Raw genomic sequence first — 14383 nt, 5'->3', positions numbered from 1 at the left:
GAACAAGTCAACTTAGTTTAACATCTTAAAATATTTAGCCTACATCATCATCATAACTTTTCAGCTGTATTAGCAAGTCCTTTAAATCTCTATTTCCTGTCATCCATTACATCCTTCTTAATGTGGCTGTACATGCTGTCGTATATACATTGTCTGGAATCTGAAATCTCTTCCTCCCTCACCTTCTCCTCCTTCCTACATGCTCCTTTCAGGTTGTTCGTGTAAGCTCGTCCTCCTTTCTTAATATATGTCCAATCCAGTTTTTTTTCCTTCATTTTATTACATTCAGTTATTGATATGCTCTCCCACTTCTCTCAGTACCTCCTCATTTTTCACTCTGCCCATCCAATTTATTCTTCCCATCCTCCACTATCTCCACATCTCAAAAGCCTCCAGCCTTGTTCTACCTTTCTTTTCCAGTGTCTATATTTCAGTGCCATACAGGGGGGCACTCCACACAAAGTATTTTGTTAGTCTTTCTTTCAAATCTTTGTCCTTATTGCTGCAAAATACACTCCTGGAAATGGAAAAAAGAACACATTGACACTGGTGTGTCAGACCCACCATACTTGCTCCGGACACTGCGAGAGGGCTGTACAAACAATGATCACACGCACGGCACAGCGGACACACCAGGAACCGCGGTGTTGGCCGTCGAATGGCGCTAGCTGCGCAGCATTTGTGCACCGCTGCCGTCAGTGTCAGCCAGTTTGCCGTGGCATACGGAGCTCCATCGTAGTCTTTAACACTGGTAGCATGCCGCGACAGCATGGACGTGAACCGTATGTGCAGTTGACGGACTTTGAGCGAGGGCGTATAGTGGGCATGCGGGAGGCCGGGTGGACGTACCGCCGAATTGCTCAACACGTGGGGCATGAGGTCTCCACAGTACATCGATGTTGTCGCCAGTGGTCGGCGGAAGGTGCACGTGCCCGTCGACCTAGGACCGGACCACAGCGACGCACGGATGCACGCCAAGACCGTAGGATCCTACGCAGTGCCGTAGGGGACCGCACCACCACTTCCCAGCAAATTACGGACACTGTTGCTCCTGGGGTATCGGCGAGGACCATTCGCAACCGTCTCGATGAAGCTGGGCTAGGGTCCCGCATACCGTTAGGCCGTCTTCCGCTCACGCCCCAACATCGTGCAGCCCGCCTCCAGTGGTGTCGCGACAGGCGTGAATGGAGGGACGAATGGAGACGTGTCGTCTTCAGCGATGAGAGTCGCTTCTGCCTTGGTGCCAATGATGGTCGTATGCGTGTTTGGCGCCGTGCAGGTGAGCGCCACAATCTGGACTGCATACGACCGAGGCACACAGGGCCAACACCCGGCATCATGGTGTGGGGAGCGATCTCCTACACTGGCTGTACACCACTGGTGATCGTCGAGGGGACACTGAATAGTGCACGGTACATCCAAACCGTCATCGAACCCATCGTTCTACCATTCCTAGACCGGCAAGGGAACTTGCTGTTCCAACAGGACAATGCACGTCCGCATGTATCCCGTGCCACCCAACGTGCTCTAGAAGGTGTAAGTCAACTTCCCTGGCCAGCAAGATCTCCGGATCTGTCCCCCATTGAGCATGTTTGGGAGTGGATGAAGCGTCGTCTCACGCGGTCTGCACGTCCAGCACGAACGCTGGTCCAACTGAGGCACCAGGTGGAAATGGCATGGCAAGCCGTTCCACAGAACTACATCCAGCATCTCTACGATCGTCTCCATGGGAGAATAGCAGCCTGCATTGCTGCGAAAGGTGGATATACACTGTACTAGTGCCGACATTGTGCATGCTCTGTTGCCTGTGTCTATGTGCCTGTGGTTCTGTCAGTGTGATCATGTGATGTATCTGACCCCAGGAATGTGTCAATAAAGTTTCCCCTTCCTGGGACAATGAATTCACGGTGTTCTTATTTCAATTTCCAGGAGTGTATTTACCTTCTCTTACAAAATTCCTCTTTTGTCTTGGCTAACCTGGTTTTAATTTCTGTGCTGTTCTTCCAGTGGTTTCTATCCTGCTTCTGAGGTATTTAAAGCTTTGGATACATTCTAATATTTCTGTATTCAGCATTATCTTTACTTTTTAATTTCTTTCTAGAGTCATTATTTTTGTTTTCATTCCATAAACATTTCCTTAATCTTCAATGCAATACCACTGTATCGTGTAATTGTTTGTCATCTGTTGTAAGAAAGACCATGTCATCTGCAAACCTCAAACACCATATTCTTCTGTGTCCACTTTTTACCCTCTTGTCTTAGCCTAGATATTACAATATGAAGCATCAAATTAGCAATAGTGATAGTAATGTTGCATACACTTCTTTGTCAATCTATATTTAGGTTAAGCAGCATGTACCAGTTTCAATTTCAAATAAGAATACTGTGTGGTTAAGAGACATCTGTTGATTTATTGCCTTCATATCACTTATAGGGTTTTTCATGATTCCACAACATCAAAATTAATACCTATTTTTCATTATTGGCAATCACAGTAATAATGGCTTGCCATAGTTCAATAAAGCAAACTTAAACTTCACTTCAAAAAGATTTTTTAAGCAAATTGTTACATCAACACATAATTATACTTTCAGTTTTCATGAGACAGACTCATTTGAAACAACTTCCAGGCATAAAATTATGAAATACAAAGTGCTCAACATGGCAGTATGTACCAACAACTAACGTTTGCTAACAACTGCTACAGCATAAAGCCTCCTACTACTGTGTACAACACATCTCTTTTTGGTGCACACTCTTGACCAAAGACAGTGTTACATCAGAGTGGTTTCACAAGATAGGAACTTAATCTGTGATTTACATTGAATGTGATCAAAATAGAAACTCAGATATTACTGTAAAATGCAATTTTACATAGTGGTCAAAATTATGTTTTTATTTATTTTTGTTTGTATATGATGTATAACATAGGGATAATTACTTTTCCGGGATATTCTAGCCCTTCAATTTGGATACAGAAAATGTTTTTGTTGATTTTAAATGAATTAAGAAACAGTAACAGCCACAAAGTACATCATTGTCCTGAATAATTAAGCAAAATTTATTACTGCACTATTCTAGACCAAAGTGGCATCAAAATATTCAAAAGACAAAGTGGAATTGAGAGATTCAATTTAGATTAAAGAGCATAAATCTTGTTTCTTGACACACTTGAGAATTTATCACATTGTACGTTTTCAGTGCCAACACTGGATAGCTGTCACATGTTTAGTTAATCAAGCCACATCATATTTTTTTATTTTTTATTTTTTTTTTCTAAGAAGTTTTCTAGAGGTATGCAATGAATCATTCCCACCAGAGATCTGGCACCAAAAAGTTAAAAGTTAAAAGTACTCCAGGCTTAAAAGTATCTAGTGTGGTACATAAAGAAATGAAACACAATAAAACCCTGAATTTGTTAACTGTGTGACAATATAAAGTTGTATTTAAAAGTGCTGTTAAAGCTGCCAAATGAATGTCAAATGATAAGTTCACTTTAGGACACAAGAATATGTCTAAAGCAGTATGGTCTGTTATGAAACCAGAATTAGGTACAACAGTTAACCACCGGGAATTCAAAAATCAAGCAAAACAATGATACTATTTCTAACCCGGCTCAAATAGGTCAATGTTTTAATAAGTTTCTCAAAAATGTAACAAAATCTTGTGTAAATGTGACTACTTATCAAAACAGTGTGAATTTTTTTGGCCTGGACCTGAATAGTGACCCCCTTGTGAGTTCTCAGCCAAAGATGTAAAAAATGCTACTTTGTCCTTAGAAAATAAAAATGCTGCAGGTTGGGATTAAATACCCACCAAAATAATTAAATTTGTATATTATAAAATAGCACACCTCTGTCATTAATAATCAGTCAGTCATTTGAGGAAGCCAGCTTCCCTGATGTGCTTGAGTATGCAGAGGTAAAACCACTGCACAAAAAAGGATCAGGAGAGGATAGGGAAATTATCGCCCATCTCTGTCCTCCCAGTGCTATCCAAAGTATTTGAAAAAACAGCTGCAGTCCAGATAGCAAATTTTATTGTAAAACATGGTGTCATTCTTAAAAACAAGTATGGGTTCCAAAAAGGAAAAGCACCGTGAGTGCTATCAATGAAATCATTGAAAAAATCTGCTCATTACTAACAAAAGCAATAAAGTAGCAGATATCTTCTGCAACCTTACAAAGGCATTCGTTTCTGTGAATCACTCCATGCTGCTTCATAAACTAGGCAGATATGGCATCAGACAAAATGCTCTGAAGTGCCTCAGGTCTTATCTGACAAACAAGAAGCAAAGGGTAATCATAGCATCTAATACCATAAATTATGCATCTGAGTGGGACACAATATCACAAGCAGTCCCTCAAGGCTCAATCTTAGGGCCACTATTGTTTCTCTTTTACATGAATGATGTACCAGTCATGTTTGCTGATGATACTTCAGTGCTCCTTGAAAAACAAAATGTGGGAGAAATTCTGGATGGTGTTATAAACACGTTAAACAACCTAGGTACAAGGTTTCAAAAAAATGGCCTTAAACTTAACTTTTCAAAGACCTTGTTTACACAATTTAGAGCCAGACAATCAAAAATCAGTGATGTCTGTATTGTACATAAAAATCAAGTCGTGGACAAAGCTCAGTCCATGAAATTTGTGGGACTAAACTTGGACAAAAATCTAAGCTGGCAAGCACATATCTATTATTTAACTACAGAACTAAACAGCCTTACCTTTGCAATGGATATACTATCTGGTATAACAGATATAAGCTGCAGAAAAGTGATGTACCACAGTTACTTTGAATCCAAAATTAGATGTGGTTTAAATTTTGGGGAAATTCAAGCTACATGTCACGAATTCTGCTACTTTAAACAGGAATTGTTAGAAAAATGTGTGCTGCCCCTCCAAGAACATCCTGCTGCCCATTATTAAAGAACCTAAAAGTATTACCTATCCTTACATTGAATATATTTGAAATTATCATCTTATTGTATAGTAACCCTGAGGTAATGGAAGAAAACTATTTCAAACATAAATACAACGCTAGACACAAAGAAAATTTCCTGCTTCCACAACATCGCTTAAAACTCTACCAACAGACACCCTGTACGTGGGAATGAAAAGTTACGATTAACTCAAGGGTAGAGATTTACTGAGCATGGAGATAGATTCACTGAAGAGAAAACTATATGATCTCCTGGTGGAAAAATGCTACTATTCAACTGAGGAATTTATGAATGATGAAATCATCATTTGAATAGTGCAACTGTTTAAGATTATAGCATTGTGTATAATATTATGCACGTATATAAAGATAATGTACTGTTACATCACAAGAAAAACAGTTTAATAATATTACTATGTCTAATATCAACCTGTACTGGTAAAAAGTAGTATTAGAGAATTAGAGAATTATGTAAATATGTATATCATAAGGCTAAAATTGATGTGTCTCCTGCACAGCATGATCGGATGATCTGTATGTTATGAGATGAATAAAATACAAATATATGTGTGTTATGTTTCAACAGCCAATTTATTTCAGTGCTATAAAGGGAAAAGTTGAAGTTGTATACTCATTAGTGCATTCCAGCATGGGAATTTCATTTTGTTTTCTTGGAAAGTTATCAGTGGAGATGTTTCACCACAACCTTCATCTGACTAGTGGATATTGTGTCAAATACATAAGTGTGTGACATGGGTGGCTGTACCAAATGATTGTGTGTCACATTGTTTTGTTTACATGATTATAACAAGTAGGAAATGAAAGGAAAGGTGACGAAGGAATGCATTACTGGAGCATGGCCTATTACTTTGGAAAACTATAGCTTTACTTAACTTCCTCATCTGATAGATTTTTGGTAGGGCAGAAAGAGAGGTTTGGAATCCAAGCCAGGACGTTGGTTCAAATTCTACTGAGCAGTAATGGTGCATGCTCACTGGGAAATGTGGCACAGAAGTTAGCACATTGGACTCACATTCAGGAGGATGATGATTCAAATCTGCATGCGGCCATTCTGATTTAGGGTTTCCATAATTTCCCTAAATCACACCAAGAAAATGCTGGGTTGGTTTTATTTGCTTATGTGCCCCTTGCTGACAAAATTTTGGCCACTAAAATTATTCCATTAGCAGGAGCTGAACAGCTACTTCTGTCGTATGATGTAATTTAATGATCTCAGCTATATAGGTAGATAAAATCAAACTACCTACATTGTATTTTTTTGTGGATGACTGTTGTGATGACTTGGTTCAAGTAAATAAATGAAACCTCTATTTATTTGGAATATGAATTGATACTAACAAAATCTCATTTACTCTCAGGTACACCCCTAAAGATCTGAAACCTTATTTCATATATGGAGCAACAGCAGCTGAAGTTGAAGTTGATGTACTAACAGGTCAGCAACAGGTACATACAGCTCATATTAATCTGAACTCTTTAAAATAAAATGAACTAAATGTTGTAGATTTATAGGTGGAGGTTTTCATGATGTGTCAGTGCAACAAAATGTTCTTTTTGGTTCTAACTGCAACGCTCTGTAAGTGTTAATGACATTACGGGAAGATGGGTGGAGAGAATATGATTCATGAAATATCATGGACCTGCTACAGTTTGGCACAGATTTTATTCTACTAAATATACCTGTAAACTTATGCTCAGTCTTTAATCCCCTAATACATTTAAGGAGTTAATAGATTTACTTTATTGGACATAATGGTCATTGTCACTTCTGCTGAGTGCAATATTATTGTAAGCTGATTATATTCAACAGGATATTTCTTATTTTTGGTGGTGTGACCACATTGAGAAGCTGATTACCTGACACTCTTGACTTCAAACAGCAATCTTGCCTCATCTGTTAAGACAAAATCATGGATATGAACACTAAGTTCCATATTCCATCTTCATGCCTCAGTTTGGCTCATTGTCCTAATATTCACATCCATTGCAGCTGATGGTGCTCAAAGATATACTCTCCTTTCACTCAGTCTCAGTGGAAAAATTGTTTTGCTGCTAACCCCTCTGAGCAAAACTAACCAAAAGCTGGCATTGCACCATGCCTCTCCCAGTTCATACCTCCATCCAAACAGCACATGGTCACCTTCCGGGAGTTACTGCAATCCTAGCCTCGCCCTCTTTTCCTATGACCCTTGCCAAGAACACAGATCTCTTGGTGGAGGATATATCACCTATTCACAACCTTAAAATAGACCCTGATTTGGTAATCCTTCCATCAGGAAAAGGTTCCATAAGTGATTGTGAACCACAGTGGTTAACTGACAGGGGTTATCTGATAACTGACTCACTCCATAAAGAATCCTGTTAAAGTCAACATAACCCAAGACCCATTCAAGAACATCTCCTCCTAAATCAGCTTCCTCCTTACACCTACTACCTCCGTACAAACATATTCTGCATGCCTCACAAAATACATAAACACAATCACAATGTTTGCTGAAGCTGGCCACTGTGAATCATATCTGTTAGCTGTCACCTCTAATCAATTGCTTGCGCCATAACTTGCCATATCTGAGGAGTTGTCATGTCCCAACATCCCTACTTCATTATCATCTGTATCCCTGCTCATCAGTGTTGACACCACCTCCTTATACACCAATATCCCACATATCCTCCTACATCCTACTGATTCCAAGTCTGCCACCCCTTTACTGTTTCTACTTGGAGGGGAAGATGTACAAACTAATTCATGATGCAGTCTTGGGTACCTGTATGGCACCCTCATATTTTTGCCATCTTGAACACATTTTATTAGCCACCCATGATTCTTATCCTACTGTATGTTGTAGGTTCGCTGATGATATCCTCATGATCTGGCCCATAGCCAAGACACAGGATCCTCATTCCTCAATAGGCTGAACATTTTTTCTCCTATTGTGACATTTTCCTGCTTTCTTTCCTCGTTGATTGTCCTCAGTGTCGACGTACTACATTGCTATATTGGCTGAAAAATGGGAGTGAAAGTTCAACACTGACTTACTTAAATGATGTAGCTGACAGGTACACATTTGCATTTCACAGTTCTGTACTTTCACTGTTCACAATTCCCTAATATGCACATTTAATGGCCAGTGCACTGTTGTTTAACATACGATAAGCCTTATTATTAATTTGCAGGCAAACTTCCACATATGAGGGGTGTTTGAAAATTCCACGCAAAAATAAAAACTACTTATGTGTTTGGGGTAAACCTTTTTTATTTTTTGACATAGTCTCCTTTTAGACTTATACACTTCATCCAACACTGTTCTAATTTGTTGATCCCTTCTGAATAATAGGAATTTACAAGTCTGCAAAATAGCTATTAATTGCTGCAATCACCTCCTCATTTGAATAAAATCTTTGTCCTGCCAGCCATTTCTTCAAATTGGAGAACAAATTGTAGTCCAAGGGAGCCAAGTCTGGAGAATAGGGGGTATGTGAAACAATTTGGAATCCTATTCCCATTAATTTTGCGACCACAACTCCAGAGGTGTGTGCTGGTGCATTGTCATAATGGAAAAGGACTTTTTTGCAGTCCAGTTGCCGGCATTTTTCTTGCAGCTCGGTTTTCAGACGGTCCATTAACAGTGAATAATATGCACCTGTAATAGTTTTACCCTTTTCCAGATAGTCAATGAGGATTATCCCTTACTAATCCCAAAAGGCAGTCGCCATAACCTTTCTGGCTGAAAGAATGGTCTTTGCCTTTTTTGGTGCAGATTCTCCCTTGGTAACCCATTGATTAGATTGTTGTTTGGCCTCAGGAGTATAGTAATGTATCATTGTTTCATCCACAGTGACAAAATGATGTTTAAGTCCTGTGGATTCTTCCTGAACAGCTGCAAACAATCCTTGCAACATTTCACACGATTCCGTTTTTGGTCAAGCATGAGCAATCGCGGAACCCATCTTGCGGATAGCTTTCTCATGTCCAAATGTTTATGCAAAATACTATGTACCCATTCATTTGAGATGCCCACAGCACTAGCAATCTCACACACCGTAACTCTTCTCTCATCCATCACCATATCATGGATTTTATCAATGATTTCTAGAGTCGTAACCTCCACAGGGCGTCCAGAACGTTCAGCATCACTTGTGCCCATATGGTTACTCTGAAAATTTTGAAACCACTATTGTAATCGAAGATGTAGAGTCACCATAATGTTTATCAAGCTTCTCTTTAGTCTCCTGAGGCATTAGGCATTTCGTAAAGTAATGTTTAATCACTGCACAAAATTCTTTTTCATCCATTTTTTGACAATCACTCAACTTCCTTGATTCACACAAATGCCAAACACAAAGAAATGGAACCGCGCGACTGCTACAGTCGTAGGTTCGAATCCTGCCTCAGGCATGGATGTGTGTGATGTCCTTAGGTTAGTTAGGTTTAAGTAGTTCTAAGTTCTAGAGGGACTGATGACCTCAGAAGTTAAGTCCCATAGTGCTTAGAGCCATTTGAACCACAAAGAAATAGACCAATATGGCTGAAACTCGGTGTGCATTCTTTCCAAAGATGCTACTAACTAAACATGACCTCGATACACGCCGGTTATGCCATCTCTCGGACTTTGCACGGACTTTTCAAACACCTCTTGTACTGCTACAATAGATTATTGTTGAACATCTACGAGCAGTAAAAACCCGTCCATACATTTCACAGTCTTTCAGATAAATTGAACATACACTGTCATTGCTTTAACACATGGCCTATTGGTGTAACACTTGTTTCACAGTTAAGCTGATGTATCATTGTTGATCTAACTTCCACGTCTGAAACTCGGACATGCGCTGACTGACTCAGGACCAAAAATTGGGCCCTTTTGTATTATCACAATAATAGGTACTGAAACTACACATTGTTTGATGTTAAATTTACAGGAATCACAATTAAAGCTTAACTCATTAAGTAAACTGAATACATCAAAAAATTCTGCCTTTTTAACAGTTTCTTCTACTACAAGAGTTAGGCTGAATTATTTGTTTAAATGATGAAATTAACAGATATCATTAGGCAAACAATACTTTTGACAAAACTGTTAATTACTTTGGAATTAATTAAGGGCTGGCTTTGCTAACATGTTTTTGAATAGAGCCAAATAGGTACTTAAAGAATGCTAGTGTTTCATCTTACAAACATTTATAATTGTTATAGAATTTATATTTGTTTATAAGTCAACAATAGAATTTAAGTTACGAGACAATTACTGATTTGGCCCCATAATGAAAGATACTAACTAGGAATAGCCAAAATAAATTTAAAAATCAATTACATTCATAAAACTAAGCACAAAATTAGATCTTGTGTTATACTATTTAAAACTGAGGGCCAAGGTTTCTCTTTTATGAAAATGCAGATTATACTCACGTATGTTAATGGTAATTAGTCAGACATGAAAAAATGAATTTTAAGGAGGCAGATGGCAAAATAAGAGGAGAAGTAAAAATTATCCCAGCTTGCTTCCCCACAACATTAGTTCACTCTGAACTTTTAGCTACAACAGTGTTACATGGTTAAAAATATACGTAGAACATTAACTTTCATAGATGTTATCTGCACTCGACTTAGTTTTTACATGTGAGCTTTTGACACATGGCTCCAAACTGTAAGTATGTTACATAGTTATGTGCCAGTTGCTTCCTTTGACATGAGAAGTTATTATGATTGGGTCCCACAAACGCTTTTGACATGGTTGTTATGGGGTTGTCATGGAGGTGTTAACTGTTATTAGCTGACCTAAGACTGGCAGTTTTGGCATGGGTGGGCTATTTGAAGATTGGTGTACAGATATTTGTTGATCTCGGGATCTGTATAATGTTCTGAAAACTGGCTATATTAGATTTTGCTGTTTTGAATGAATTGTAAACTCAACAGTTGTTTGGTTTGTGGAATATGTGGAAGGCTATTAAATTAGAAAAGTATACACAACTATCTTACGCTACTGCACTGGGAGTACCCTAATTACAAGCATGGCTTCCATCTTGAAATTTCTTTTTCATTGTGTTAAATTATGCAAAGTCTTAATTAATGGCTTAATTAATTATTAACTGTTGCCATCTGATTTGGAAAAAAATATGGCAACAAAAGTACAGTGTAAAAGTTCAGAATCTAGCAAACATTAGTGCAAAATATGGCATGGAAGATGTAGTTACTAATAAACATCAGTGTTAATTATCTTTTAATTAGTTTCGTGCAAAATAAAATATATTACTGTAAACTTTGGATACCTGTCTTTATATTGGTATACGTCATTTTATCCAAATATGCTGAGTAGCTCACAATGTTTTCTCATTTGGTGTATTGTAGTAGAACTTTCAGTTAGCTATAACTTTTAATTACTCATGCTCCTAGTAAAACTAATTGTATCACTGAAATCGGCATGGTCAGTACAACCAACTGGATTTTAAATGGGAAAAAATTTGTTTATTGATGGGAGTAGAAGACATAACAGATGGAGGAGTTCCAACTTGTTATGTGGTGGTGGTGGTTAGTGTTTAACTTACCGTCGACAACGAGGTCTTTAGAGATGGAGCGCAAGCTCCGGTTTGGGAAGGATTGGAAAGGAAATCGGCTGTGCCCTTTCAAAGGAACCATCCCGGCATTTTCCTGAAACGATTTAGGGAAATCACGGAAAACCTAAATCAGGATGGCTGGAGACGGGATTGAGCCGTCGTCCTCCCGAATGTGAGTCCAGTGTGCTAACCACTGTGCCACCTCGCTCAGTGTGTTATGTCTCAGGGTCATATGTCTATGGATGATCCATGTGTGAGAGTTTTCCCGCACACCTAACTAGCACTCCTTATTCCAGTTCTGTCACAGGTATATCCTAACCTATTTGAGGCAGGATCACCTGCAATAAGCAGTCCTGGTGTATGTCAACATTGTACGGATTGGTGAGACTGTGAAAATTTTAAATGCTTGTAACCCTAATTCCACTCAGTGCCAATGCAGAACATTTTGTTCCAAGAGAAAAGGGAAGGCGCCCTTTGGTCCAACATGTTTCTGATTCTCTAGAAAGTTCATGTGGAATTCAGTTATCTTGAATTCTTTTAAATTCATAGAAGTACCAGGAACAATGGACTGATGTACTTTACAATTATCTTCTCTTGTGTCTATTCATGTTCTGTTGACCCAGACAGTAAATGAATTACCATAATATGGAATTAATCAAATTTGTACAAAATATAATTACAGTAATTAAGAAACAGTATAGTTGTTCTCAAGGTTGCTTTGCACTGCAGTTCACTGCTAGGAGGGAGTATACCCTTGCCTTCCTCTGACATAATTACAGTAACAGAAATTTATACATATGCTTATTGCTCATGTGCGGTGTGAATGCTTAGATGGAGCAATGACATGTGCTGACTTTGCAATTTTAGAGTGACCTCAGTACAGCAGTGGCAGCAAGGAATATAACCAAAACCTATCACTCTGATTCAGTAAACGAACAAACCATATAATGAAGGTATAAAAACTAAGTTTACAATATGACTCATAATGTGTACATTAACAGTAACAAACTGAAAGATAGCATGGAATGGAATCTTACAACTATATGTGTGACTACAGAGTGTTAATTGATAAGTCAATATTTATTACTGTTACCAGTATTATAACATGTAGGCCTCTAGAGGACCATGTGAAGCATTTACTGAAGGTGAGAGTTTCTGAGGTGCACACTTCTTTCATCTTCTCACTATGCAATTTATTCCTTTCATCCAATCAAGTTGTTTCTGTCTTGAAATTCTTGATCTGTTGGCTCACTTTTTGCTTGAGTACTTTGTGCTTGGATCTCTGTCTGTCTTGTGTGATTTAAATCTGACTCTGTTATACCAGCATCCTTCAGGTCTTTTCAGACTTCATGTTATTAATGTTTTCTTTGTACTGCAAGTTCTGTTTATTTAGTTGGGAGTCCAGGATTATCTTGATATGCCTGTAAAATTTCAGTTGATATTTCCCATGTTATGCACTACATTAGATATCTGTTCAGTCTGTTGTCTATTCTACAATTTGAAGAATGTCTTAATGGGCCATTGCATTTTTTGATGATTCTTTTCTCTAATTAACCTTGCCAATCTATGACCAGTATTTCTAACACACATGAAGCATTGGAATTCAACCTGTGTGCTGTGGTGCCCTGTGAATGACTGTCTGGGGTGCCATGGATTTGTTTTGTAGTTAGTAATGAAGAAGACAATTGTGAGAAATTTCGTATCTGGTGTCAACCTGAGTAGCCTCAAAGGATGATGGCCAGATTATGTAAGCAGTCTTAACATCGAAGCATCACTTGCAGTACCAGCTGTGATTGTTGTGTTGTCAACCAGTTTTTAGTATATTGTACTATAAAGCTGATAAAGGCAATAAACTACTGAAAAGTTACATCTTGGGTTGTCGGGTGTTCTGCCAGATATCAGTGTCGTACTTGCACGATATTTCGGTCACGTAGCTCGTAACCTTCATCAGGTCGCACCTGATGAAGGTTACAAGCTACGTGACCGAAATATCGTGCAAGTACGACACTGATATCCGGCAGAACACCCGACAACCCAAGATGTCATTAGATCACCGGGAAAGCCTGAAGATGTACTGAAAAGGACAACAACAAAGTGGTAATGAAGATAGAAAATGCAAGTATAGAAAATTTGATGGTAGCTACTTAGATTTTGGTTTCACATGCACTGTTATGAACAATGAAAAGCATTCACAGTGTATTTTGTGTTTGAAAGTACTTTCTGTTGAATGTATGCAACCTAGCAAATAAAAGCGCCATTTAGAAAGTGTTAATAAGCTTGGTGTGGTCAAACCGGAAAATATTTTTCTGAAAAACTTGAGTCAAATGAAAGAACAAAAATCACCATTTTCAAAGCAGGCAAAAATCTCAGTTAAAGCACTTCTAGCATACTACAGTGTAGCTTACCGAGTAGCAAAATGTAAGAAATCCCGTATGATTGCTGAAGAGCTAATTCTACCATCTGCTATTGACAAAATGTCCATTAGACTTGGAGAGTCCATGGCAAGGTAGCTTTTGCACATTCCTTTGTCTATACTACATTGAATTCAAGATTTAGGAGAGCATATTCACGAACAAATTATAGAAAAAATTAGAGGGAGGGATTTTGGAGGGATTTGGAACCTTTCAGAAATGTGGTGAATTTCATTAAAACTTGTCCTCAGAAAGATACAATTTTTAGACAGATGTGACATTGTATGGAGGCTTAATAGCAACACTCATTGGCTTTCCAGATGAAATGTATTATTGCACATTTTTTAACATATGTGAGAAGTCTGTTCTTACCTGTAAGAAGAAAGTCACATCTTTTCTAAGTGCTTTCTGTTAAAACTTGCATTCTTATGTTATACATTTGAGAAGTTAAACTC

General features: G+C 38.4%; 1 protein-coding gene across 2 annotated transcripts in view; it reads left to right on the top strand.

Annotated features, from left to right (window-relative positions):
* LOC126458039 (uncharacterized) overlaps positions 1-14383 on the top strand; it is a 425031-nt gene that overhangs the window by 362217 nt on the left and 48431 nt on the right. For both annotated transcript variants that reach the window (XM_050094831.1, XM_050094830.1), the window contains exon 23: positions 6324-6411. In XM_050094831.1, the coding sequence (XP_049950788.1) occupies positions 6324-6411 (88 nt within the window). The remainder of the gene's footprint in view (positions 1-6323; positions 6412-14383) is intronic.

Source organism: Schistocerca serialis, chromosome 2, assembly GCF_023864345.2.
Source record: "Schistocerca serialis cubense isolate TAMUIC-IGC-003099 chromosome 2, iqSchSeri2.2, whole genome shotgun sequence".
In the NCBI taxonomy this organism is placed as follows: Eukaryota; Metazoa; Arthropoda; class Insecta; order Orthoptera; family Acrididae; genus Schistocerca; species Schistocerca serialis.
The sequence above is the reverse complement of the archived record's forward strand: the minus strand, read 5'-3'. Positions and strand labels throughout refer to the sequence as shown.